This window comes from Choloepus didactylus, chromosome X (assembly GCF_015220235.1).
Source record: "Choloepus didactylus isolate mChoDid1 chromosome X, mChoDid1.pri, whole genome shotgun sequence".
In the NCBI taxonomy this organism is placed as follows: Eukaryota; Metazoa; Chordata; class Mammalia; order Pilosa; family Megalonychidae; genus Choloepus; species Choloepus didactylus.
In genome coordinates this window covers 170,719,285-170,746,763 of record NC_051334.1, presented here as the reverse complement: position 1 = coordinate 170,746,763, position 27,479 = coordinate 170,719,285, and the positions used below count along the sequence as shown (strand labels likewise).

Genomic DNA, 27,479 nt, shown 5'->3' with positions numbered 1-27,479 from the left:
CACTCCTCTCTATGCCGCCATCTTGCCCGAGTCCCGAGAATATCTTCTTGAGGATTTTTAAGATAATTTTTGAAAGACTTTATTTAGTATGCCCACATTATCATCTTCTTTGTTGATGTTTTCTGATTTTTATCATTTTACATTGGATGGGCCATCATTTCCTGTTTCTTTGTTTGTCTTGTACTCTTCTGTTGCACACTGTACATTTAAATATTTTAAAATGTTAACTCTGGGATTTACTCCCTGGGATGTCTGTTTCCTGGTTTTATAACCAGCTGGTGATAAGACAGAAATTTTCTTGAGCTTCAGCCCTCTTATCAGGAAGGTCTGCTCAAAGCCAATGCAGAGTGCAGAGTTTTTCCTGTCTTTCTGTGCCTCTGTCCTTTCCTGGGCTTTTGCTTCCTAATTGTTTTGTAATTCCCATGTTTACAGCAGTTTGTTTTCCCCCTGTTTCCCGGGAGACAGACCTCCCTCTCCTGTGTGTTTTTTGTTGTGTGTTAAAGATGTCAAATATAAATATTAAAAATATTTTAATATTTTTGTGATATTTCAATAACCTAGGATCCTAAAAACTAAAGCCCTAGGCCTTGCTAGTCCTCTGGGAAGTCCTGTTTGACAATGAAAACTGGAAGAGACTGGATGAAAGCTGACTTACACATCACTACGGGGAGGAAGGAATGCACAACCACACTAATCCCAGTTGTTAAAATGCCCAGAATTGGGAGCTGAGTGAATGGATTATTAATGCTAAGGAGAGGCTAAGAGATGAGCATTCTTTCCACCCCCTTTCACATCTGTTAAAGATAATTAGAGGATTATTATTTCTGAGATTATTCAACACATATCATTAAGCTAGAAATGAGAGAGAATTCAGGAAGAAAAACCATGCAGTTTCCTGGAGGGTCCCAAGATTGTTTCTCTTGCAAAATGTAATGGTTCTCCCTTCCACTAGATTGTGAGCCCCCTGGGGCTGATTTGCCTGGACATTCCTTAATTTCCTTGAATTTAGCCTAAACAACATCTTCAGCACACTATGAAACAATTCCTGCTGATTTCAGAGGGTCACTGTTGCAAAATTCTTAAAGGACTTTCTCAGCTTGGTTTAGAGAAGTAGGTCTCTCCTAGGTCCTTTATATTCCTGTTTATACTACTAGCCATGATAGCTAGCTAGGCAGCTATTAATAATTGGTATAAAACATCCATAACATAGATTTTAAAATCACTTAACAAGCAAGGGGAGCACAAAAATGAAGGAAGGCAGAATGGGTAGCAACCCAGTCCTTTCTATATCACTGCCCCTTCATGAGCGCAAGGGATGCATCTAAAGACATAAAAGTCCAAATCTGTACTCCAGATTTATGCTCTACAAAGATTATTTTCTAGGGTATTTAGGATAATTTATCCACTTTTATAAAAAATAAGTCTTCAAGAAAATCTAAATGAACTTTAAAAGCAGAAATAGAAGGAAACTCATTTTTATATCACAATGCAGTAAAGCCAAAAATTAAGAGGAAAATGCCAATATTGTGAAACTCTTGGGTCAGAGAGGAATTAAAATGAACTGTAATATCAAGTGATTTTGAAATCTTCAATAAGAACATCATATATAAAAATTATGGAATGTAATCAAAGCTAGTCTTAGAGGAAAATTCCTAGTCCTAAATGCTTTACCATTAAACAACAAAGAGTGATTCTGACTTGGGGCAGGGACAGTAGTCAATTGCAGTGCTTGTTGCCATAGTTCAGGGAAGCAGCTCTAGTTTGTTCAACCAATTAGTTAATGAAATTTAAGCAAGAAGTGTATATACCATTCCACTTTATTAAAATATTGCATAGATACAGAGCAGTTGGGCACATCCATTCTAAGGCACAGAATGTTCTGGTTTAAGTGCAATTCCACAAGAGAGAAAAGAGAAGTCATTATATTCAGCATTTTTCATCTCTACATTCAGACTCCTCTCTTGATATAGGTTTATTGCTACTGGGATCCCAATTCTAATCCCAGAAGTATAGCAGCATCATACAGGGACCTGGATGAAAAGAATTAAAGACACACCCTGGCTCTAGTGTTTGATATGATTTGGCACTTCATTACATACTCTTTTGCATTGTTCTCGATTAATTAAAGAGATTGTAAACTCTTTATGAACCTGACCCATGAGTCACCTTTTCTTATTTTACTAACTTGCATTAAGCTTAGAATAGGGCTAGTTAGGCACATAGTAGATACCCAACACATATTTATGTTGAATATCACTTCCAACAACTTCAGTGGAGTACAAGAGATACACTTTCCCTGATTCTAGTTTAAGGAAAGGAAGACTGGATATCTTCATAAAGAGAAAATGCTTGGATGTGATATTTCTTATATTTCACAGCAAGGATCCAAAATCAATGAATATTTTTGTGTATTAACAGCTTTAACTGACTCAGAGATTTCTTCCCTTGCTGCAGCAATTTGAGTTTTTAATGTGATTACATGAGAACATTTATATTAGTAGCAATGTGTGTGTATGCATTTATAAGTAAAATTAAACGAGGATGAGAATCACTGGGAAATGTATAAATTATCTGAATTAGTGACTCTCACTTCCTTACAGTGATGTGTGTGTGCATGCGCAAGTATATGTATTACATAAAAGATATATATGTTTAAATAATTTTTCACAGCACCCCTTGAGATAACTAGGCTTGGGAGTAAAAAGTCTAAACTGATCACTGTAGAAATATTGTTTAAGGCAGTGCATTCTAAGGAATATTTGCAAAATGCTAGTTCTGTGGGTTATTACTAGGCATACATGAAAAAGGAGTCTGGAGTCCAGTAAGTTTGGAAAACATTGAGCCAAAAAAAAGGTGTTTTCTTCCCTTTACTAGAAGGCCTCCCAGAGATTCTCATGTGCTGATGTGCACTGTGAAATCTACAAAGGGGAGAATTTACCAAACTTATTTGCAAAACATCTTGCTGAACTCATTGCTCTATGACACACACTTTGTGAGATACTGAATTAAAGAATGGGTAGAAATAAAAAGCACCAAGAGACACATGATAGAATACCAAAGGAGAGTGAAAAGCAATGAACACTGCTTCTTCAGTCCATCTAAATTAAATCAGATTCTTACTGTATGAACTCAGCTGTCAAGTGGGATTTTCCAGACATAGACCTTACTTATTCTGTGAATAAAATACATCACCAAATTAATACTCAGCTCTAGGGAGCATTATCACAGACTGCCAAATAAGCAGCCTAGGAAACTTTACAACATTCAAAGTAAATGTTAAAAACTTCATTTTCTAAAACATAAAATTTTCAATGGGAATATCTCAGTGCCTACCAGGCAGCTGAAATTCCCTTAACGCTTGTGGCCCTGACAGATTTTTATAGTTTGACCAAACTTCACTATCTCTTTTCTTGCCACTTTGGGCACATCCTAATACCTTGAACTAATATATTCACCTCTCATAATGACACAACAGAACAATTATAATACTGCTATAATAGATATCTCAGACAGAAATGGTTACTGGGATAATCCACTATACTGACCCTAGACCTAAAGGAATGTCACCATTTATATGCTTTATGCTTATACCTATGACATGGTCAGCTTGGGACACAAACATTTTCATTGTAATGAAAAGATTACAAGTTATGGAGACAGAATAAATTGAATCTAGGACAGCTGTAAGAGTAAGTGAATACTCTAGAACTCGTATGCCTTGAAAGATAGGGGTTGCAAAAATAGCTGTTTTTATAGGCTGAAACAAAACTGTTCTTCCATGACAAACAGGTTGTTGAAGGTTAAGAATTTGGGGGTTAGTGTCAATTTCTGTAGGAACGGTTTCCCTCAACAATTCTTAAAGAAGTCTTCTCTAAAATGAGTGACTTGGTGCATAATAAGGCCTGCTCTCTGCCTGAAACTTTTAGAACAATGACTACACTTGTATGGCTTCTCCCCTGTATGAATTCTTAAATGAATCACAAGGCTTGGTCTCTGTCTAAAGCTTTTTCCACAATAATTGCATTTAAATGGTCTCTCTTCAGTGTGAGTTCTCTGGTGCAAAGTAAGAGCTGTCAGCCGAAGAAAACCTTTCCCACAACTATGACATCTATGAGGTTTTTCACCTGTATGAGTTTTCAGATGTCTTTTAAGACTTGATCCATGACAAAAACTTTTCCCACACTCAAGGCATTTATATGTTTCTTCTTCAGAATGTGTTCTCTGATGCCCTATAAGGTGTGACCGCCGAGTGAATCGTTTTTTACATACAGTACATTCATAAGGTCTCTCCCCTGTGTGAAGTCGTTGGTGTCTATAAAGGTCTGAACTACGAAGGAAGCTTTTCCCACATTCAGGACACTTGTGATGTTCCTCTCCTGAATGAATTCTCTGGTGCCGAGTAAGCTGTGACTTACGAGCGAAACATTTTCCACACTGAGAACATCGGTGAGGTTTCTCTCCTGGGCTCTTTTTCTTATGGGGTCTAGGGTTGAGAGGCTCTTCCAGGTTGGAGCTCTCAGGTTTTTCTCCCAGAGAGTGGTTCTGATCATCTACAAGTTTTGTTAAATCTGTCTGTAACTCCTCTGGAGGTTTTTCCCATTGATTTTCTAACTGTTCATAGTCTTTTTGCAAAATGGAACCATGGAGAGAATTCCCCTCTAAAGTAACAATAAATGGATATATATCATCAAGCCTTTTCAGATTTGAAGTGTCTTCTTCATTTTCTATCCCGATATCAAAATCTGAGAGAAGAAACAGAAATTGAAAATGTCACTTTGTTCCAAAGAGGAAAGAAAGTAAGGGGAAAAAGAGAATTCTATTAAACCACTGGTGGGAAGATAGAGACTCCCAAGTGGAATCCCAAAGCTCTTTATACCATGATTAGGCTGAAATTTTCTTTTTTTTCTTCCCTAGTATTCAGTGAACAATTACTTACCTATCTTGGAATCAAGTAATTGTTCCATTTCTGTGGAATCTTGTAATTCCTTCATCCATGTCTCTTCTCTATGCTCCAATGGGAAGCTTGGGTCAAGATTTGGTATTGGATAGCCTAGTCATAAGAAAGATGAAAAGCAACATAATTTTGGTCACCAATGGTTTTTCTGGAGTTCATGCTGATGTTTTGGACAAACAGTCTCTCAATACTAGTTCCTCCTCAATTTGATTTATTTCACCTGGAGTTTCTGTAAAGAATCATTTTAAATACAAGAACAAAACCAATATGAGTGAAAGATCATTTTTGCTGAGTTCATGGATATTCTCCTCTAATCTATGGAATGGTATGGGATGGTGATGGTGAATCAATTCTGTGGTGAAGTCAATGCATGAAATTAGTTGTATATCTATTCTGATAATAGAATTATTTAGGTTTGGGTCAAAATATGAAGTAAATCTTCCTAAAGATTGGGCATATTAAAACTAAGAATCACTCTGTTATTTAATGCCAAGTGAGAGAGAGAGAGAAATAAGAGTGGGAGTCATGAACCTGTTTACTGGGCTAATTTCAGTAAAGAAAATTTCAAATTAAAATGGAAATGGAACTGGGAACTGGGTTGGCAACAACAAAATATTCTTGAAAATGTTTGTTTCAGCTAAGCTATTTTCATCTAGAAGTGGATTATCTTGAAATTAATTCAAATAACCATCAGTGTTTCTGATATATTTCTACCACTCAGTCTCCCTCTGCAACCTACCACCCCTCTCCTCATCGATAGCAGTTATGGCTTGCAACCTCTTCTCCACAACCCTTCCTCTCCTTCCTCATCTCTGGAAGAGTTTACTGGTCTGCAATAAAATGTGGATTGTAAATAACTGCTTTATGATCTAAATGAAGGGAGGGAAATAGACTTCCAACATGACAGCCTAAGGAACTCTGCAGACCTGCTCCATAGTGAAACTGGTGAATATTATTTAAAAAGAAAGAATGAAATAAAGAAGGAAGGAAGGATGGAAGGAAGGAAGAAAGAAAAAAGCAACAGCCACACAAAAAACAGCCACTTAAAGTCGCTGGAAATGATCCTAATGGCATACAGAAAATGAAGAAACATCTGTTCAAGAAAATCTAATAAAATATGTGAAGAAACACAAGAGTCTGAAGTATTTGAATCAAGACCACTCCCTTTCTCCCCCTCTTCAGCAAGATAAAAACTACACTATAAAGTGCTAAAGCCAAGAGCCCAGGGCTCCCTCTTCCCCTAGCTATGTCACATAGTTATTTTCCAAGAAGGGGCAGGATGTCAGCATTTCTCATCCTGGTCCCACCTATCTGTTACTGAAGCTACTAAATTCTAGGCAAGTGTAGCTGAGTGGTGGGGGCTCCCTTCTTCTGCCTAGCCAGAAGACTGTAGCCTGGGTGCAGCACTGAAGAGAATACTAATGCACAGATTACCCTTGTTCCAGTTCATAAGGCATAATACTCTACATGCTAGGAGAAGTAGGCCAAGAAAATCTGAGGATCATGCTCCACCCTCCACCTTGAGCTCAGCTCTTAAAGCAGTGATGTCATTCAGAGAAGAGCACCATTGTCCCTATCTCCAGCTCCAGGGCCATGGTTGAGGGCTTTGCCTGGGGGTGGGGATAGCTACTAATCTCTTCTCGGGGACTAACCTCATTTACAACAGAGCACAGAGAAGTCCAAGCCTAAGGACAATAAAAAAGTGGAGGGTGTGATGAGGGCAATTTAGAGGAGATTGGCAGATTCATTGGATATACAGATTAAACTCTAGGCTGGCTCATTTGCAGGAAAGAATTGAAGAAAGGGAAAACTGGTAGGAGTCCTCCTGGGGCAAAAACTGACCTCAGGAGGTATCCTTTCAGTGGAGCCTGAATTTAATTGGATTAGTCTGTAGAGAAATTTATTCCCTAAGGCATTTTTGAAAACAATAGAGTAATCAGATCAAAAATTAGTGGAGTTTAGCCATGGGGTGTGGTCAGGGAGACAGTCAAAGAAAGCCCCAAAATCACTGTCATCCCTGGGTGACTGTAGTCATATCCAAGTCTGAACCCCATGAGGAGCAATGTCAGAGGTTTGACACTGCAAGGAGTGGGGAGGCAGGAGGAATTCACTAAATAATACAGCAAGTCACTAAAATAATAAGCAAGTAAAGACCCGGGTAGGGATAAGCACACAGCATTGCTACACTATATTATTTTAAATGTCCAGTTTACAACAAAAATTATGAGAAATGCAAATGAACAGGAAAGTATGGCCCACACACTGGGGGAAAAGAAGGCAAAAGAAAATGCCTACAAGAGAGAACAGATATCAGATTTAACAAAGACTTCAAAGTAGCCATTATAATTAAGTCCAAAGAACTAAAGGAAACCATGATTAAAGGAGAAAATTAAGACATGGTGTCAACTGTCACTTCAAACTGATACATCAATAAAGAAAAGAAATTACAAAAAAGAACCAAATGGAAATTCCAGGATTTAAAAGTACAATAACTGAGGAGGATCTAAGATGGCAGCATAGAGAGGAGTGGAAGCTAAGTAGTCCCCCTGGAACAACTAAAAAAAAACCAGAAACAACTAGTAAATAATCCAGAATAATTGTGGGGGGACAAACGTGACCATCCACTCATCATACACCAACCTGAATTGGGAGGAATGCCCAAGATCACAGCATAAAATCTGTAAGTAAAAACTGTGGAACCAAATCAGGAGACCTCTCCCCCACAGCCCGAGCTACAAAGCCTCGTGGTGCCAGAGAGAAGCTTTCTCCCAGCAAGGGAATATAGCTCAGCTGCGCTCCAACTGGGGTTTTAATTAGCAAGTGTGAACTGCTCACTATGAGGTACAAATCCCCAACAAGCAGACAGAAGCTTTGGGTGATGACTGACCTTGGAGAGCCGGAAGGTCACCTCGGACTAGCTCTGAAGGGGACTCTCTGTTCCTTTTTTGGCTCAGTGGAGAAAGCCTCAGCCATTTTCAGTTCCCAATTCTGTGACCCAGACAAGGGTATAGCACAAGCAGAGAGAGACCATTGAAATGCTAATGACCTCCGCATAGGGGGTCTATCCTCTCTAAGAGGAAAGGGGTGGGGCCCAGCTCTACTACCTGCCTTTCTTTAAGAACTTGGGGAAAAAGAGCCACACCTCCTTACACCAGTCAAGAATTATAGGCTAACAGGAGCCACCTGCTGGGCAGAAAAGCACAGTGACTGGAGGCATCAGAGGGTGTACCAATTTTCTAAGGCACACCGTCAGGGAAACCAGATACTGAATATTTCTTCCTTCTGGGACCTGAGCTCATTCTGGTCTGGGGAGGCCTGATTGGGGTAACCAAGGAAACCATGCCTAGACAATAGAAAACTACAACCTACACCAAGAAAAATGAGGTTATGGCCCAGTCAGGGGAACAAACTTGCACTTCAACTGTGATGCAGGAATTGAAACAACTAATAATAAGTCAATTCAAAAAGTTTAGGGAAGATATGGCAAAAGAGATGAACAGTATAATGAAAACACAGGACGTACATAAGGTAGAAATTGAAAGTTCGAAAAACCAACTGGCGGAATCTATGGAAATGAAAGGCACAGCACAAGAGATGAAAGACACAATGGAAACATACAACAGCAGATCTCAAGAGGCAGAAGAAAACACTCAGGAACTGGAGAACAAGGCAGCTGAAAGTCTACACACAAAAGAACAGATAGAGAAAAGAATGGAAAAATACAAGCAATGTCTCCGAGAACTTAAAGACAAAATGGAAAGCAAGAATTTACATGTCATTGGTGTCCCAGAAGGAGAAGAGAAGGGAAAAGGGGCAGAAGCAATAATAGAGGAAATAATCAATGAAAATTTCCCATCTCTTATGAAAGACAAAAAATTACGGATCCAAGAAGCACAGAGTACCCCAAACAGAACAGATCTGAATAGGCCTATGCCAAGACACTTAACAATCAGATTATCAAACATCAAAGATAAAGACAGAATCCTGAAAGCAGCAAGAGAGAAGCAATCTATCACATACAAAGGAAGCTTGATAAGACTATGTGTGGATTTCTCAATAGAAACCATAGAGGCAAGAAGGAAGTGGGGTGATATATTTAAGATACTGAAAGAGAAAAACCACCAACCAAGAATCCTATATCCAGCAAAGCTGTCCTTCAAATATGAGGGAGAGCTCAAAATATTTTCTGACAAACAGACAATGAGAGACTTTGTGAACAAGACACCTGCTCTACAGGAAACACTAAAGGAAGCACTGCAAACAGAAAGGAAAAGACAGGAGTGAGAGGTTTGGAAAACAATTTTGGGAGATAGTAGCACAGCAATGTAAGTACACTGAACAAAGATGACTGTGAGTATGGTTGAAAGAGGAAGGCTGGGATCATGTGGGACACCAGAACAAAAGATGAACGATAAAGACTGGGACTGTGTAACTCAGGGAAACCTAGGGTGCTCAACGATTGTAATAAAAGGGACAAATATGTCTTTACATGAGGTAGAACAAATGAATGTCAACATTGCAAGGTGTTAAAAATAGGGTGGGACTGGGGGGAAAATATAATCAATGCAAACTAGAGGCTAGAATTAACAGAAACATTGTATTATGCTTCCTTTAATGTAACAAAAGCAATATACCAAAGCTAAATGCATATGGGGGGGGGTGGGGAATAGGGGAAGGGTATGGGACTCCTGGCATTGGTGATGTTGTCTGACTCTTTATTCTACTTTAGGTTAATGCTATCTTTCCTTCTGTCACTTTCTAGCTATCAAGTTTTTTTTTATGGTTTGTTCATTTGTTTTTCTCTCTTTCTCTTGCCTTTTTCTTTTGCCACTCTGCCTTCTTTGACTCTTCCTCCATCTTTGTGGAAGAATTGTCCTTATATAGAGAGTGGCAATGGTGCTTAATACATAAATACATGATTATACGGGGAACCAACGATTGTTTACTTAGGACGGACTGTATAGTGTTTGAACAAAACCATCTTAAAAGAAATGGGTTGATGAAGAAACCTTAAGGGCACTATATTGAGTGAAATAAGTCAGCCACATAAAGGCAAATATTGCAGGGTCTCACTGATATGAACTGATTATAATATGTAAACTCATAGACATGAAATATAAGTTACCAGGATATAGAATGAGGCTAAAGAATGGGGAGTGCTTGCTTATTATGAGCAGAATGTTCACCTAGGGTGAACTTAAATATTTGGAAATGGACAGGGGTGATGGTAGCATGTAATGAGAATAACTAACAGTGCTAAAAGGTGTGTAAAGGTGGTGGAAAGGGTAAGCTCAGAGTCAAGCATGTCACCAGAAGGAAAGTTGGAAGTTAAAAGATGGGAATGTATAAAACAGTGAATCTTGTGGTGGACAATGTCCATGATAAACTGTACAAATATAAGAAATCTGTCTCACAAACTAGAACAAATGTATGACACTATAACTAGAAGTTAATAATAGAGAGGCATATAGGGAAAAATATATATCTATTGCAAACTATATACTACAGTTAGTAGTATTTTAACATCCTTTCATCAACAGTAACAAACGTACTATACCAAAACTAGGAATCAATAATGGAGGGGGGGGGTGTGTGGTTAGGGGTATGGGAGGATCTGACTTTCCTTTTTTTGTCTTTATTTCTTTTCTAGAGTAGTGAAAATGTTCTCAAAATTGAAAAAAAAAATAATTGTGTTGATGGATGCACAGCTGTATGGTGGTGCCGTGGGCAACTGATTGTACACTTTGGATCTTTGGATAGTTGTATGGTATCTAAACATTCTCAATAAAAAATATATATATTTTAAAAAAAAGTAAAATAACTGAAATGAAAGATTCACTACAGTGGCTCAACAGTAGATTCGAACTGACAGAAGCATTCATTATTGAACTTGAAGTCAGATAATAGAGATTATACAAACAGAAAAAGAGAGAGAAGAAAGAATGAAGAAAAATGAATGGAGTTTCAGAAAATGTTGAACATCATTAAGCTCACCAACATACAAGTAATGGGGGTACCAGAAGGGGAGGAGTGAGAGAAAGGAGCAGAAAAAAAGATTCAAAAAAATAATGGCTGAGAGCTCTCCAAGTTTTTTAATATACACATCCAGGAAGCTTTTGGAAGTCCAAGTAGGATAAATTCAAATAGATTCACATACAGACACATCAGTAAAAATGCTAAAAGCAAAAACAAGGAAAAAACCTTGAAAGCAGCAAGAGAAAAATGACCTATCATTTACAAGGGAACCACAAAAAGATTAACAACCGAGCTTTCATCAGAAACTGTGGAGGCCAGAGAGCAGCTGGGATAACATATTCAAAGTGAGCTAAGAATAAACACTGTCAACCAAGAATCCTATATCCAGCAAAGCTATTTTTCAAAAATTGAAGGTGAAATAAAGACATTACTGACAAACAAAAACTGAGAATTTGTTGCTGGCAGACCTGTTTTATAAGGAATTTTAAAGGAAGTTATTTACCTTTTTAGGTTCTAAAGAATTGGGGTAGCTGGTGGTGGATACCTGAAACTATCAAACTACAACCCAGAACCCATGAATCTCGAAGACAGTTGTATAAAAATGTAGCTTATGAGGGGTGACAATGGGATTGGGAAAGCCATAAGGACCAAACACCACTTTGTCTAGTTTATGGATGGATGTGTAGAAAAGTAGGGGAGGGAAACAGACAGACAAAGGTACCCAGTGTTCTTTTTTACTTCAATTGCTCTTTTTCACTCTAATTATTATTCTTGTTATTTTTGTGTGTGTGCTAATGAAGGTGTCAGGGATTGATTTAGGTGATGAATGTACAACTATGTAATGGTACTGTAAACAATCGAAAGTACAATTTGTTTTGTATGACTGCGTGGTATGTGAATATATCTCAATAAAATGATGATTTAAAAAAAAAAAAAAAAAAAAAAAAATAAAGGAAGTTATTTAGGCTGAAAACAAGAAATTCCAGGTGGTAATTCAGAATACACATGAACAATCAAAGATAACTCATAAAGGTAATTATGTCATTACAAAAGGAAGTATAATTACAAATTTCTACCCCTTTCTTCTCTTAAATAACATTAAAAGCAATTGTACAGAACTATATGTATACAGTATATTGTTGGGCCTATATATACAGAAATGTAATATATTTGCCAATAACAGCAGAAGTGAAGCAGGTGGGAACAAAGCTTTATTGGGCTAAAGAAATGACCTCAGATAGTAATTCAAATCCACAGGTACAAATAAAGAAAATCAGAAATGATAAATAAGAAGGTTAATATTTTTTAAATCTCTCCTTTATTCTCTAAGTTCCTTTAAAAGTCATAATATTACACAAAGTAATAATTATACAATGTATTATTAGGTTTTGTAACATTTATAGATGTATGTATGCAAATAATACCACGTAAGAGGGAAAAGGGAATACAGCTATATAAGAGAAACACTTCTAATTCTCAATGGAATTAAGTACATAAAATGGAATTAAGTACATAAAATGTTATAATAAAAGATATTCACTTAATGCCATAGAGAATAGTAAAGGAGGAATATAGGAACAAAAAAAGAGAGAGAAATTAAACAACAAACTTTTAAATAACCAGTAAACTTTTAAATAACCAATGGATCAAAGAATAAATGAAAAGGGGAATTAGATGAGTGAAACTGAACCCACAACACACTGAAACATTTATGAGGCAGCTAAAGCAATGCTTAGAGGGAATTTTATAGCTGTGAATGCCTATATTAAAAAAGAAAGATCTGAAATTCACAGTAGTATAAAGTATAAATAGTATAAAGGAATACTGTGAACAATTGTATGCTAATACATTTGATAACAGATGAAATGGATAAATTCTTAGAAACACACAACCTTTTGAAACTGAGTCAAGAAACAGGCAATCCAAATATACCTATAGAAAGTGAGTTTTATTTAGTAATCAATAAGCCATCAATGAAGAAAAGCCCAGGCCCAGATGGCTTCACTGCTGAATTCAAAAAACATTTAAATGAGAATTAATACCACTTTTTTACAAACTCTTCAGAGAACACAAAAGAAGAGGAAACACTTTCAAAATTCATTCTTTGAGACTAGTATTACCCCAATTACAAAACCAGATAAAGAATCATAAAACTACAGACCAACATTTCTAATGAATATGGATGCAAAATACTAGCAAACAGAATCCAGCAAAATATAAAAGCAGTACACAACATGACCAAGTGGTATTTATCCCAGGAATGTAACGTTAGTTTAACATCTGAAAATCAACTAAGGTACTATACTGTATCAATATAAAAAATAAAAATCACATGATCATCTCAAGGGATGCAGAAAAAGCATTGATAGAATTCAATACCTTTTCATTATAAAAACACTCAATAAACTAGTAATACAAGAAAACTTCCTCAACCTGACAAAGGGCTTCTACAAAAACTCCACTGCTAATATCATACCTTATAGTGAAAAACTAAATGCTTTCCCCCTAATATCAGGAACAAGATAAGGAAGCCTCCTCTCACCACTTGTGGTCATATTGTACTGAAGGCTGTAACCAGGGCAATAGGCAAGAAAAAGAAAAAAAATTATCCTGATTGGAAAGGTAGAAGTTAACATTATCTGTATTTGCAGATGGCCTGATCTTGTATTTAGAAAATCCTAAGGAATCCACTAAAATACTACTAGAACTAATAAACAAGTTTAGCAGTTTGCAAGATACAGTATCAGTATACAAAAATCAATTATATTTCTATATACTTGCAATGAACAATCTGAAAAAGAAATTTAAAAAGGATAAAAAATAGGCAAAATTTAACAAAAGAAGTACAAAACTTATATTCTGAAAACTAAATAAATGGAAAAATATCCCAGGTTCATGAGTCAGAAGACTAAATATTGTTAAGAAGGTATTATTCCCCAAATTGATCTATATATTAAATACAACTCCTAACAGATTCCCAGCTGACTTCTTTGTAGAAATTGATAAACTGATTCTAAAATTCATATGGAATTGCAAAGATCCCATAATAGTCAAAATAATCTTAGGAAAGAAGAACAAAGTTGGAGGCCTCACATTTCCAGATTTTAAAAATTGCAAATCAACAGTCATCAAGACAGTGTGATATTGACGTAAGGAAAGACAGATCAATGGAATGGAATTGAAAGTCCAGCAATATATACATATATCTATAGTCAATTGGTTTTCAAGAAGGGCATTGAGACCATTCAATGGAGAAAAAAAGAGTCTTCAACAAATCATTCTAAGAAAACTGTATATCACATATGCCCCCCCCAAAAATTTATCCAGAGTCTTATCTCACACCACATACAAACATTAACTCAAAATGGATCAAAGACCTACATGTAAGAGCTATAATTATAAAACCCTAGAAGAAATCATAGGGATAAATTTATGTAACCTTGGATTAGGCAATAGATTTTTATATATGGCACCAAAAGCATAAGCAACAGAGAAATAGATAAATAAGACTTCATCAAAATAAAATGTTTTGAGTTTCAAAGGGACTATGAAGAAAGAAGAAAGTCAACCTATAGAATGGTAAAAAATATTTTCAAATCATATATCTTATAAGGAACTTGTGACTAGAATATATAAAGAACTCATACAGTTCAATAATAAAAGAAAAAGAAGCCAATTTAAAAATGGGCAAAGGATATGAATAGGCATTTCTCTAAAGATGATACACAAATTGCCAACAAGTACAGGGAAAGATGCTCAACATCATTAGTCAGTAGAGAAAAGCAAACCAAAATCACAATTAAATACCATTTCACACCCACTAGCATGGGTAGAATAAAATTTCAGATAATAACAAATTTTGGCGAGGATGTGGAGAAATCAGAACATTTACACACCACTGGCAGGCATGTAAAAGTCTGCAGCCAGTTTGTAAAACAGACTAGCAGTTCCACAAATGTTTAAACAGTTATCATATGACCCAGCAACCCCACTGGTATGTACATACCCAAGAGAAATACACACACAAAAATCTTGTACAAAAATATTTTTATAGCAGCTTCATTCATCTAGCCAAAAGGTGGAAACAACCCAAACGTTCATCAGCTGATGAATGGATAAAAAAAAGTGTGGTATAATCCTTGCAATGGATTATTATTTATCCATAAAAAGGAATGAAGTACTGACACATGCAACATCATCAGATAAACATTACACTAAGTGAAAGACGTCAGTCACAAAAGACCACACTGTTGTATGATTTTATATATGAAAGTTCAGAATAGGTAAATATGTAGAAACAGAAAGTAGAGTAATAGTTTCTTAGGCCTGGAGAGATGGGGGTGTGGTAGGGTGAATACTGTATTCCCAAAAAAACACATGTTCTTAATCCATATTCTTGTGGGTGTGAACCCATTGTAAATAGTATCTCTTGAAGATGTTATTTTCAGTTAAGGTGGGCCCATATCAATGAGGTTAGGTTTTAATCTGGAATATTGGAGTTTTTTATAAGCAGAAGAAATTCAGTAACAGGGAGAGGAAGCCAAAGGAAGAGCCAGAAGCTGGAAGTCATGGGAACCAAGAAGAGAAAGCAGAAGATGCCACCATGCGTACTGCCATGTGACAGAAAAACCAAAGACCCAGGGATTGTCAGTAGCCTTCACCAGAACACCACTGTCTTCAGGGAGATAGAATTGCCTTGCTGTCACCTCGATTTTGGACATCTCCTAGCCTCAAAACCATGAGCCAATAAATTCCTGTTGTTGAAGTTAACCAATTTCTTGATACTTGTGATTGCAACCAGGAAACTAAGACAGGGGGATAGGGTTTGATAGCTAAAGGGTACAGGTTTCTTACTGAGGTGATGAAAATGTTCTAAAGTTGACTATGGTAATGATTGCACATATCTGTGAATATACCAAAAAACCATTAATCATACACTTTTAATGTGTAATTTGTATGGTATGTGAATTATATATCAATGAAGCTGTTAAAAACTATCTAAATGTGGTAAAATGTTTAATGTTTGTATTATTAAGTAATATTAACAAGTTAGTTTGGCTAATGTTAATCGGAAGAAAAATTTGTATTTCAGTACATTATACCAAAACATAGGAAGTAGAGTAAAATACCTTATTTTATTATTTTCATGGGAGAAAGGCAATACATTTCAGATTAGGTAAAATAAAATGCTTTTGAAAGTCATGTTTTGTTCATGCTTGGATTCAAAAGCTAAGAGTGGGATGAAAGAGTGATATGGTACAGTTAAAATAAAAGTAGAGGGCATAGATCAAAGGAAAACAATTGTCAAGTAAAAGTGGGAGGAAAATGAAACTTGGGAGAGTGGCAAGTAGCAGAGTCTTAGGGTGGCAGAAGTCTAGAGGCCGAGAATATCCAATTTGAGACAGAGGAAAAAAATAGTTTCAGAATGACGGGAACTATTCTTATGGCTATTCCCCTCCCATAAAGCATGGACTGGAAACCCTTAAAACTGTAGATTTCATTAAACATTGCTTTGAAAATCAGGCCCAGACAACTGACTCGAGTGAAAGGGAAGCTATAAGACCTAGTCAAGGACTAAAAGCAGCCCTAGAAGCAGAATCTAGTACCCATGAGAACTAAGACCAGGAACATCAGTACTAGGTAATTTTGTCTGATGACTTCCCATAAGGCTTTGCCCCCAAATTGAGCTGATACTTTGTGCAAAGCACTGGATGAAAGAGGACTGAGTACTTTCACCTCAGTTCCTTGGCCCCAGCATCACATTTCTTGGTGCCAACTTTCAAAAAGCTTGGCCCCAGGGGGAGAACCTAAGATGCCGGCTAGGTGAGACAGGGCAAAAAAACACCTCCGTGAAAAATACTAGATAAAAATCAGAAAATGACCCAGAATACCAGTTCCAGCGATGCACCAGCCAGACAAGGTCTGCTAAATCCACAGGGACTGTGCATTTGGTGAAACCAGGAGTCTGCATTCTGAAATGAGTGAGTGAGCCGGCTGAAAGTCCGGCGGCCATGTTGCGGTGTGGGGAAACGGTGGGTTGGCATTTGGAGATGGACTAGTTGTTTAAAAAAAAAAACAAAAAACCCGGGAGTGGCTGCAGATACGATGGGGAGAACCACATATTGAAGCATGGCAGAAGTGGGCTGGGCCAACGCCTTGGTGTCTGGCATGGAGGATAGCCCTTCCCACACCTGCTGCTGATTGTCTCGGGGCCAGGGGAGCAGAGGGGAGCCAAAAGGAGAAAGAAACTGCACCCCTTGCAGCCATCTCCCCGGTGGGCTGGGGACACTCCTACCCGGGGCCGGACCCACAGCCCAGAGCCGCGCCAAGAAACCCAGTTTGATGGGGAGTGATTCCCGCAGCACCGTGCACATGCCACAATATTGGCCGTGGACAGTGGCCTTTAGCGCACCCACAGCTAATTGTCCCAGTGCTGGGAAGGCAGAGCTGTGTGAAGAGGGGGAAATTAACATGCCCCATTCAACCATCTTTACAGCAGGCTGGGAACACCCCTGCATGGCCTGGCGGCCCAGGGCTTCCCTTGAGGGACAGCACACACTTGTGATGTAGCACAGCCTTCCCTCAGCAAAGGCCCTAGAAGGGCATGGATGGGAAGCGGAACCCACCCGGAAATCCCAGGGACCCTATGCCAATACCAAGGACTTGTGGGTCAGTGGCAGAGAACAGCCTTAAATCTCCAGGAACACCTGGGAGGTTTGATTAATAAAGCTGCCCTGCCTTCCTAACCACCTGGACACATGCCCCACATTCAGGGCAGACAGCACCAACAACACACCCAAATTTAGTGTACCAATTGAACCCCACAAGAATCAGATCCCCACACACCACAAAGACAAAGTTGGGGAGAACTGACTTGAGGGGAATAGGTGACTCACGGACACCATCTGCTGGTTAGTTAGAGAAAGTGTACACCACTAAGCTGTAGTTCTGACAAATTAGAGAACAAGTAAAGCAAATGCCAAGAGGCCAAAAACAACAGAAAATCTTAAAGCATATGATAAAACCAGACGATATGGAGAACCCAAACCCAAACACCCAAATCAAAAGATCAGAAGAGACATAGTATTTGGCGCAATTAATCAAAGATCTAAAGACAGACAACGAGAGCATGGCACAGGATATTAAGGACATGAAGAAGAGCATGGCACAGGATATAAAGGACATAAAGAAGACCCTAGAAGAGCATAAAGAAGAAATCTCAAGAGTAAATAAAAAAAAATAGAAGATCTTATGGAAATAAAAGAAACTGTTGGCCAAATTAAAAAGACTCTGGATACTCATAATACAAGATTAGAGGAAATTGAACAATGACTCAGCCTCCTCGAAGACCAGAGAACGGAAAATGAAAGAACAAAAGAAAGAATGGAGAAAAAACTGAAAAAATCAAAATGGATCTCAGGGATATGATAGATAAAATAAAACGTCCAAATTTAAGACTCACTGGTGTCCCAGAAGGGGAAGAGAAGGGTAAAGGTCTAGAAAGAGTATTCAAAGAAATTGTTGGGGTAAACTTCCCAAACCTTCTACACAATATAAATACACAAAGCATAAATGCCCAGCGAACTCCAAATAGAATAAATCCAAATAAACCCACTCCAAGACATATTCTGATCAGACTCTCAAATACTGAAGAGAAGGAACAAGTTCTGAAAGCAGCAAGAGAAAAGCAATTCACCACATACAAAGGAAACAACATAAGACTAAGTAGTGACTACTCAGCAGCCACCATGGAGGCGAGAAGGCAGTGGCATGACATATTTAAAATTCTGAGAGAGAAAAATTTCCAACCAAGAATACTTTATTGAGCAAAACTCTCCTTCAAATTTGAGGAAGAGCTTAAATTTTTCACAGACAAACAAATGCTGAGAGATTTTGCTAGTAAAAGACCTGCCCTGCTTCAGATACTAAAGGGAGCCCTAACAACAGAGAAAAAAGCTGAGGGACTTCACCACCAGTAGATCAGTCCTATAAGAAATCCTAAAGGGAGTTGAGCAGGCTGAAGGAAGGGACACTAAACAATTGACTGAAACTACATGAAGAAATAAAGATTTCCAGTAAAGACCACATGGTAAATGTAAATACCAATACTGTATTTTTGATTTGTAACTCCACTGTTTACTTCCTACAGGATCTAAAATACATAAACTGTAATGATAAATCAGTGGTTTTGGACTCAATGTAAAATAGGTAATTTTAGACAAGAACTACATAAAGGTGTGGGAATGATGGAGTATAGGAACACTGTTTATGTGTCCTATTGAAGTTAAGTTGGTATCAAAGAAAAACAAGATTGTTATAGATTTAAGATGCTAAATTTAAGCCCCACAGTAAACACAAAGAAAGTATCAGAGAATATGACCATAGAGATGAAAAGTAGAGTAGAGGTTCCGAGAAGTGGGGGAAGGGGCAATGGGGAGTTAAGAAAAGAGTGTAGGGTTTCTGTTTGGGGTGAAGGGAAATTTCTAGTAATGGATGGTGGGAAGGTGATAGCATTACAACATTCTAAATGTGATTAATCCCACTAATGGAATGCTAGGGAGGGGGTAGAACGGGAAGATTTAGGCTGTATATATGTTTCCACAATTGAAAAAAAAAGACAGCCTAAATAGATGACAATTAAACGCCAAGGATGATCCTGGATGGGAGCTGAGGATGGAGGAGAGGAGGTTCAAAGGGACACAGATGGGACATAAGAAAGGAAAAAAAGGAAATATAGAATGTAAGCTTTGTATCAATGTTGAATTTCTTGAACTTTTTAGCTGTGCTTAATGGGATTGCATAAAAGAATGTTCTTGTTCATGGGAAATGTATATGTGAATTATATTGTTTGTTCAAGGATGTGTGCAGCTTGCTCTCATATGTTCAGAAGACAGAGCAATAGATGATGGATGATAGGGAGGGACAGAGGGATGGAGGGAAAGAAAGAAATGGTGGTGTGACAGGATGTTAAAGTTGGTGGATCAGGGTATCGGGGGAGGGGGTCAGGGCATGCTGGAGTTCTGTGTATGGGATTCGTATTGTTTTTGCAACTGTTACTGTAAGTTTGAATTTATTTTAAAATAAAATTTTAAAAAAAAAGAAAAAAGCTTTGCCCCAAATTGTTTGCATCAGGATAGTTCCCATGCTCTGGATGCAGAGAACACGTGCTTAAACTTGAGCTTCTTTGTGGATGTTAACCTAATGGATTTAATTATGTACAAATTTCCTCCCTGTTATCCCACATAACATTCAGATCCATGTGCCTCAGGTGCACTTAGCCTCCATTTGCTGGACTGTAGAAGCCCTACTCATGACATGGTCACCGAATTTCCACTCCCAAACCATACTGTTATAGCCCATATGAATTAAGCCACTTCCTACTACCCTCCTTTTTTTTTTTTTTACATTTTTTATTGTGAAATATAACATATATAGAGAAAGGTGATAACTTTCAAAGTATGATTTAACAAGTAGCTAGAGAGAAAATTTCAAAGAATGTTATGGGTTACAGTTCAACCATTTCAGTTATTTCCTTCTAGCTTTTCTAATACCCTAGATCTAAAAAAATTTATATAAAGATTCAGTATTTGTAATCTTCTAAGTGAGTAATTTTACCTTTAACCTACAAAATGATAGCCTTTTCCAATGGCAAAGTGCCTCCAACAGACACAGAGCATATGCGTCCCCAGCGGGGTGGCTATGGACCTGTGGGCAATATGGGTGGCCTTATCTACCTTACAATTGGACAGGATGCTGCACATGGGGGCAGTCATATGTGCCTGCCACATTACATGATTCTTTACCACACACTCCTAGTAATTGGGAAACCCCCTGATGGTTTTCTTCCCCTCCTTCCTGCATTGTTCATTTACTTTTTTTCACACTCATTCATTGTTTTTTTTTTAATTTATCAAAAAATTAAAAAAGAACAACAATAAAAAAACATTTCAAACAAAACCACAACAAAGGAATAAGAAAAAACAAATAACCTAAAATTACTACATTGCTTCCAACATGTTTCTACCCTACCTCAAGAAAACAGACTTTAACCCAACAAAGGAATAAGAAAAAGAAACAACCTAAAGAACTACATTTCTGCGAACTTGTTCCTACCATACCCCCCAGAAATTAACAAACTGTAGTCATTCCTGAGCATTCCCAGAACATTAAGTTTACCTTCCATAACTTATCTGTTCTTATTAGATTATCATTCCTCCTTCACTAATTGCTCTCTATCGCTAGTTCCCCGACATTCTACATTATAAACCATTTATTTTACATTTTTCAATGTTCACATTAGTGGTAGCATACAACATTTCTCTTTTTGTGCATGGCTTATTTCTCTCAGCATTATGTCTTCAAGGTTCATCCACGTTGTCATGTTTCACGACATCGTTCCTTCTTACTGCCACGTAGTATTCCATCATGTGTATATATCACATTTTATTTATCCACTCATCTGTCGAAGGACATTTGGGTTGTTTCCATCTCTTGGCAATTGTGAATATTGCTGCTACCCCTGACGGTTTTATTCTTTAGCTATTCTTGCCCCAGAAGGAGTGGCAATGGTTACAGAAAAGCACATAACAGCCAACCACACAGCTCAGGTGCTTAATGAATCTATTAGCAATATCATTGCTAAATGATGAGACCACCCAATTACAGAAAGTAGTCTTACAGAATAGAATGGCTTTAGACATTTTAACTGTGGCACAATGTAGAACCTGTGCCTCATAAACATACAATGTTGTATATATATTCCTGATCACTCACATAATATTTCACAAGCTTTAAATTATATGCAAGAGTACATACAGTATTGGTCAACTATCTACTGACCCCTTTTCAACTTGCTTTAATTCTCTTACTCAGCTTTGGTGGCATTTCTTTACAGGATTATCTGCCCTATGTGTTGGATTATTACTTTCTGTTCTCGTTTATATTGTTGTTGTGGTATATGGATGCAATGCCTGTCCTATGGTCAACTCAGCCTGCTATGGTTGGGGGGAGTAGAATGTGGCAGCCCAGGGCCTGGGTCCCTTTAGGCCCCTTTAATGATTACATTAGAGACCCGATGTCCTCATACTATATGGAATGTCTTTGTTCTAAAATCATAAATTACTCCTTGTACTGCTCACATCCCTTGCAGAGTGATAAACATCCAGAATGGCCGCCACTGGAGAACTTCTTCTGTTCATAAGTCCCAATAAACTTGTCTGCTTCCATGCCTGGCATGATTTCTGGTCTCACTGCACAAACTAAGACTGGGCCAGAACACCTACCTCATTCAGGATGACCTTAATCCTCTTACTTGAGTCCTTTATAAGAGAATGAAATTCAGACAAAGGGAAAAGCCACAGAAGCAAGAAACTGAAAGCAATGAAACCCAGAAGAGAAGGGAGAGATGAGCAGATGCCAACATGTGGCTTGCCATGTGGCAGAGGAGCCAAGGATCACCAGCAGCCAGACTTCAGGAAGAAAGCATCACCTTGATGATGCCTTGATTTGGACATTCTCACAGCATCAGATGGTAAGCTAATAAATTCCCATTGTTTATGCCAACCCATTTCATGGTATCTGCTTTAAGCAGCCTAGGAAACTAAAACAGTAGGTAAAAAAGAAGGGCCGTACAGACAAAATCCAAATGTCTCCTGAAATTTAGTCATGTTTTCTGTCTTTCACTCAGAATATAGTCTAGAAACATTACTTTCCCAGTGACAACAAAGCATTGCCCAGAATGTTAAACTCATTTCATTACTATAGCAAGAGATTCATCATGGGTATATCCTATGTGATCTAACTAACTGAAGAAATAATAAGATATAATAATAATAAATAATAATAAAGCATAAAAGGCTAGTAGGTACAGGGAAGCATGGGGTGCACTGTGGTTTTAAAATATGCCTCCAAATTCTTTGATATTCCTCCCTTCAAGAGGTGGAACTTAATTTTCTTCCCTTTAAGTATGGGTTGGACTTAATGATTCTCTTCTAATGAATAGAATTTGGTGAAACAATGGTGTGTGACTAGGTTAAAAAAGGCGTTGCAGCTTCTTTCTTGCAATCTCTTGGATCACTTGCTCTGGGGGAAACCAGATACCATGCTGTAAGGACACTCAGGTAATGTATGGGGAAGCCCATGTAGTGAGAAATTGACTCCTCATGCAAACAACCAAGTGGCAAACCATCTTTAAAATGGATCCTCCAGACCCTGTCAAGTTTTCAGATGTGACCCCTGTTGAAACTTTGTCAGCAACTATATGAGAGGCTCTAAGCCAGAAATACCCAATACACCACTCCTAAGTTTCTGACCCACAGAAACTATGAAATGATAAATGTTTGTTGCTTTAAGTTGTTGAGTTTTGGGGATAGTTTGTTGTACAGCAATAGATCACCAATACAAAGAGGGAAGAAAGTGAGGTTTACAAATATGGTGCTTCAGTGATGAATGTTCCCACCCCATATTCAGGGAATGATTTTATTACTGCTCCATTAACAAAGACTACGTGCTGTAAAGATTCTACTGTACCAAGAAACATTATGAAAGGAGTGTTGTAAAGTAGCTTATGGTATATTATTTGGTGTAGCAGGATAATCTGAAGAAATTTGTTCTAAAAATCTTCTCACACTTTGCAGACAGCATTTGTTTGCTCTGTATTTTGTTTTGAATTTTCATCCTTATATCCTTCATCACCAAAAAGCTGTGATCTTAAACATTTTGCATACAATTTTCTAGTGAAACCTTATCAATTGAGATAAAAAAAACTCAAAGTATTGACAACTGAGAGCGTGTTCCAGTTTTGGTGTTCTAATTTTGAACTCCACATTTTCAAAAGACATGCATGAAACATTTTATATTTTTAGGACCAGCACTTCCTCTATTTTTGACTGCAGACATTCTATTATTATTCCCTACCTCTAACACCTGGAAGTGTCTGGCTTGGGTTTAAATGAGGCTTTTTTTAAAGTTTATAAATTTCTTGGATTACTTTGCATTGCACAAGTGAAATTCTTCATACCATGCCTCCCATTGCACCTTCTCTCAGTCAGCTATTTCACAAGACTATTTCCTATTATTCACATTTTATAGGCTTCCTGCTGACAAGTTCTGCAAGCACTTGAATATTTTTTCGCCATTTCTGATACTACCAACCTGTTTATTAAGTTTTCATCTTGTACTATTTTCAAGGCCTTGTTTGTTGCTTCTTTATAGTTCCTTTAGATAAAGAAGATAATAACTGATAATATCGTAACTGAATACTGTTTGATCTCTGGCCTTGATTTCTGATCTTCATATCTATCATCTTTTTGAAGTTTATTTCATTATTTTAACAAAGTGTAGACTCTTGTCTTACAGCATTTTCCTTGAATTTTGTCTATTCAATCTTATTTTTTTTTTATTTTATTTTTATTGAGATTGTTCAGATACCATACAATTATCCAAAGATCCAAAGTGTACAATCACTTGCCCCTGGGTACCCTCATACAGCTGTGCATCCATCACACTTAATTTTTGCTCAATTTTTAGAAACTTTTCATTACTCCAGACAAGAAATAAAGTGAAAGATGAAAAAAGAAAAAAAGAAAAGGAAACTCTAATCCTCCCCTATCCCTAACCAACCCCCCTCAATTGTTGACTCCTAGTATTGATATAGTACATTTGTTACTGTTTATGAAAAAATGTTGAAATACTACTAACTGTAGTATATAGTTTGTAATAGGTATATAGTTCTTTCCTATATGCCCCTCTATTATTAACTTCTAATTGTATTGTCATACATTTGTTCTGGTTCATGAAGTGATTTCTAGTATTTGTACAGTTGATCATGGACATTGCCCACCATAAAGAATCAGACAATACCACCAATGTCAAGTGTCTAACACGCCTCTCCTATCCCCCCCTCTTATCTGCATTTACCTTAGTATATCACCTTTGTTACATTAAAGGAAGCATAATACAATGATTCTATTAGTTACAGTCTCTAGTTTATGCTGATTGCATCCCTCCCCCAATGCCTCCCCGTTTTTAACACCTTGCAAGGTTGACATTTGCTTGTTCTCCCTCGTAAAAGAACATATTTGTACATTTTATCACAATTGTTGAACACTCTAGATTTCACCAAGTTACACAGTCCCAGTCATTATCTTTCCTCCTTTCTTGTGGTGTCTCACGTGCTCCCCATCTTCCTCTCTCAACCGTATTCATAGTTACCTTTGTTCAGTGTACTTACATTGTTGTGCTACCATCTCCCAAAATTGTGTTCCAAACCACACACTCCTGTCTTCTATCACCCTGTAGTGCTCCCTTTAGTATTTCCTGTAGGGCAGGTGTCTTGTTCACAAAGTCTCTCATTGTCTGTTTGTCAGAAAATATTTTGAGCTCTCCCTCATATTTGAAGGACAGCTTTGCTGGATACAGGATTCTTGGTTGGTGGTTTTTCTCTTTCAGTATCTTAAACATATCACACCACTTCCTTCTTGCCTCCATGGTTTCTACTGAGAGATCCGCACATAGTCTTATTAAGCTTCCTTTGTATGTAATGGATTGCTTTTCTCTTGCTGCTTTCAGGATTCTCTCTTTGTCTTTGACATTTGATAATCTGATTATTAAGTGTCTTGGCGTAGGCCTATTCATATCTCTTCTGTTTGGAGTACGCTGCGCTTCTTGGATCTGTAATTTTATGTCTTTCTTAAGAGATGGGAAATTTTCATTAATTATTTCCTCTATTATTGCTTCTGCACCCTTTCCCCTCTCTTCTCCTTCTGGGACACCAGTGATACGTACATTATTGTACTTTGTTTCATCTTTGAGTTCCCGGAGACGTTGCTCATATTTTTTCATTCTTTTCTCCATCTGCTCCTTTGCGTGTAGGCTTTCAGGTGTTTTGTTCTCCAGTTCCTGAGTGTTTTCTTCTGCCTCTTGAGATCTGCTGTTGTATGTTTCCATTGTGTCTTTCATCTCTTGTGTTGTGCCTTTCATTTCCATAGATTCTACTAGTAGGTTTTTTGAACTTTTGATTTCTGCCGTATACATGTCCAGTGCTTCCTTTACAGCCTCTATCTCTTTTGCAATATCTTCTCTAAACTTTTTGAATTGATTTAGCATTAGTTGTTTAAATTCCTGTATCTCAGTTGAAGTGTACGTTTGTTCCTTTGACTGGGCCATAACTTTGTTTTTCTTAGTGTAGGTTGTAATTTTCTGTTGTCTAGGCATGGTTTCCTTGTTTATCCAAATCAGGTTTTCCCAGACCAGAACAGAGGGAAGAAATATTCAGTATCTGGTTTCCCTGCGGGTGTGTCTTAGAAAATTGCTCCACCCTTTGATGCCTCGGGTCACTGTGCTTTTCTGCCCAGCAGGTGATGCCTGTTAGCCTATAATTCTTGACTGGTGTGAGGAGGTGTGGCCGTGTTCCCCCAGGCTCTGGGGTCTGGTTCTGAATGGAAAGGGCCCCACCCCTTTCCTTCTAGAGAAGACAGAGCCCCCAGGTGGAGGTCATTAGCATTTCAATGGTCTCGCTCTCTGCTTGTGCTGTCTCCGCCCTTCCCCGAGTCACAGCCCTGGAAACTTAAAATGACTGGGGCTTTCTCCACTGAGCCGAAAAAGAAACAGATAGTCCCCTTCAGACCCAGTCAAGGCGACCCTCCGGCTCTCCCAGGTCAGTCATCACCCAAAGCCTCTGTCTGTTTTTTGGGGCTGCCTACCTGTAGTGAGCAGTTCACGCTACTGAAAGCCCCAGTTGGAGCTCAGCTGAGCTGTATTCGCTTGCTGGGAGAGAGCTTCTCTCTGGCACCACTCGGCTCCGCAGCTCGGGCTATGGGGGAGGGGGTCTCCCGACCTGGTTCCGCAGGTTTTACTTACAGATTTTATGCTGTGTTCTCGGGCATTCCTCCCAATTCAGGTTGGTGTATGATGAGTGGATGGTCTCGTTTGTCCCCCCGCAGTTATTCTGGATTATTTACTAGTTGTTTCTGGTTTTTTGTAGTTGTTCCAGGGGGACTGCTTAGCTTCCACTCCTCTCTATGCCGCCATCTTGCCCCTCCTCTGTCAATCTTATTTTGATTATCTTCATTGGTCTCTTTCACACTTACAGGCATCTAACTGTGGCAGAGTTTTACATAAATGATTGTTAAAGTGATTCATAAACTTTAAGTTTTCAGTAATATAATTATTTATACCAGGCTTGTTCCATAAAAAAGAATTAAGCTTTAGTTTTCAATCCATCACTAGGCATGCAATCTTCCTTTGGTTATTTATTAACAGAAGATATTCCCCAAATATAAAAGGTATTTTCATCTGAGTTAATTTTTTAACTTTTTTATTTTGAAATAATTTCACAATTACAGGAATGCTTCAAAAATAATACAAAGCTCATGCATAGAACTCAACATATCCCCATTCTCCCAAATACCTAGATTCCCCAATTTTAACATTTTGCCATCTTTGCCATACCATTCTGTCATATCTCTCCCTTTGCCATACCATTCTGTCATATCTCTCCCTCCCTCCCTCCCTCTCTCTCTCTCTCTCTCTCTCCTCTGAACATTAGAAA

General features: G+C 37.9%; 1 protein-coding gene across 2 annotated transcripts in view; it reads right to left on the bottom strand.

Moving 5' to 3' along the window:
- Positions 1-1,817: 1,817 nt before the first annotated feature.
- Positions 1,818-27,479, bottom strand: part of ZNF449 (zinc finger protein 449) — a 37,221-nt gene continuing 11,559 nt past the window's right edge. For both annotated transcript variants that reach the window (XM_037821855.1, XM_037821857.1), the window contains exons 4-5: positions 4,937-5,050; positions 1,818-4,742 (exon numbers count right to left, since the gene is read on the bottom strand). In XM_037821855.1, the coding sequence (XP_037677783.1) occupies positions 3,847-4,742; positions 4,937-5,050 (1,010 nt within the window). In that variant the 3' untranslated portion in view covers positions 1,818-3,846. The remainder of the gene's footprint in view (positions 4,743-4,936; positions 5,051-27,479) is intronic.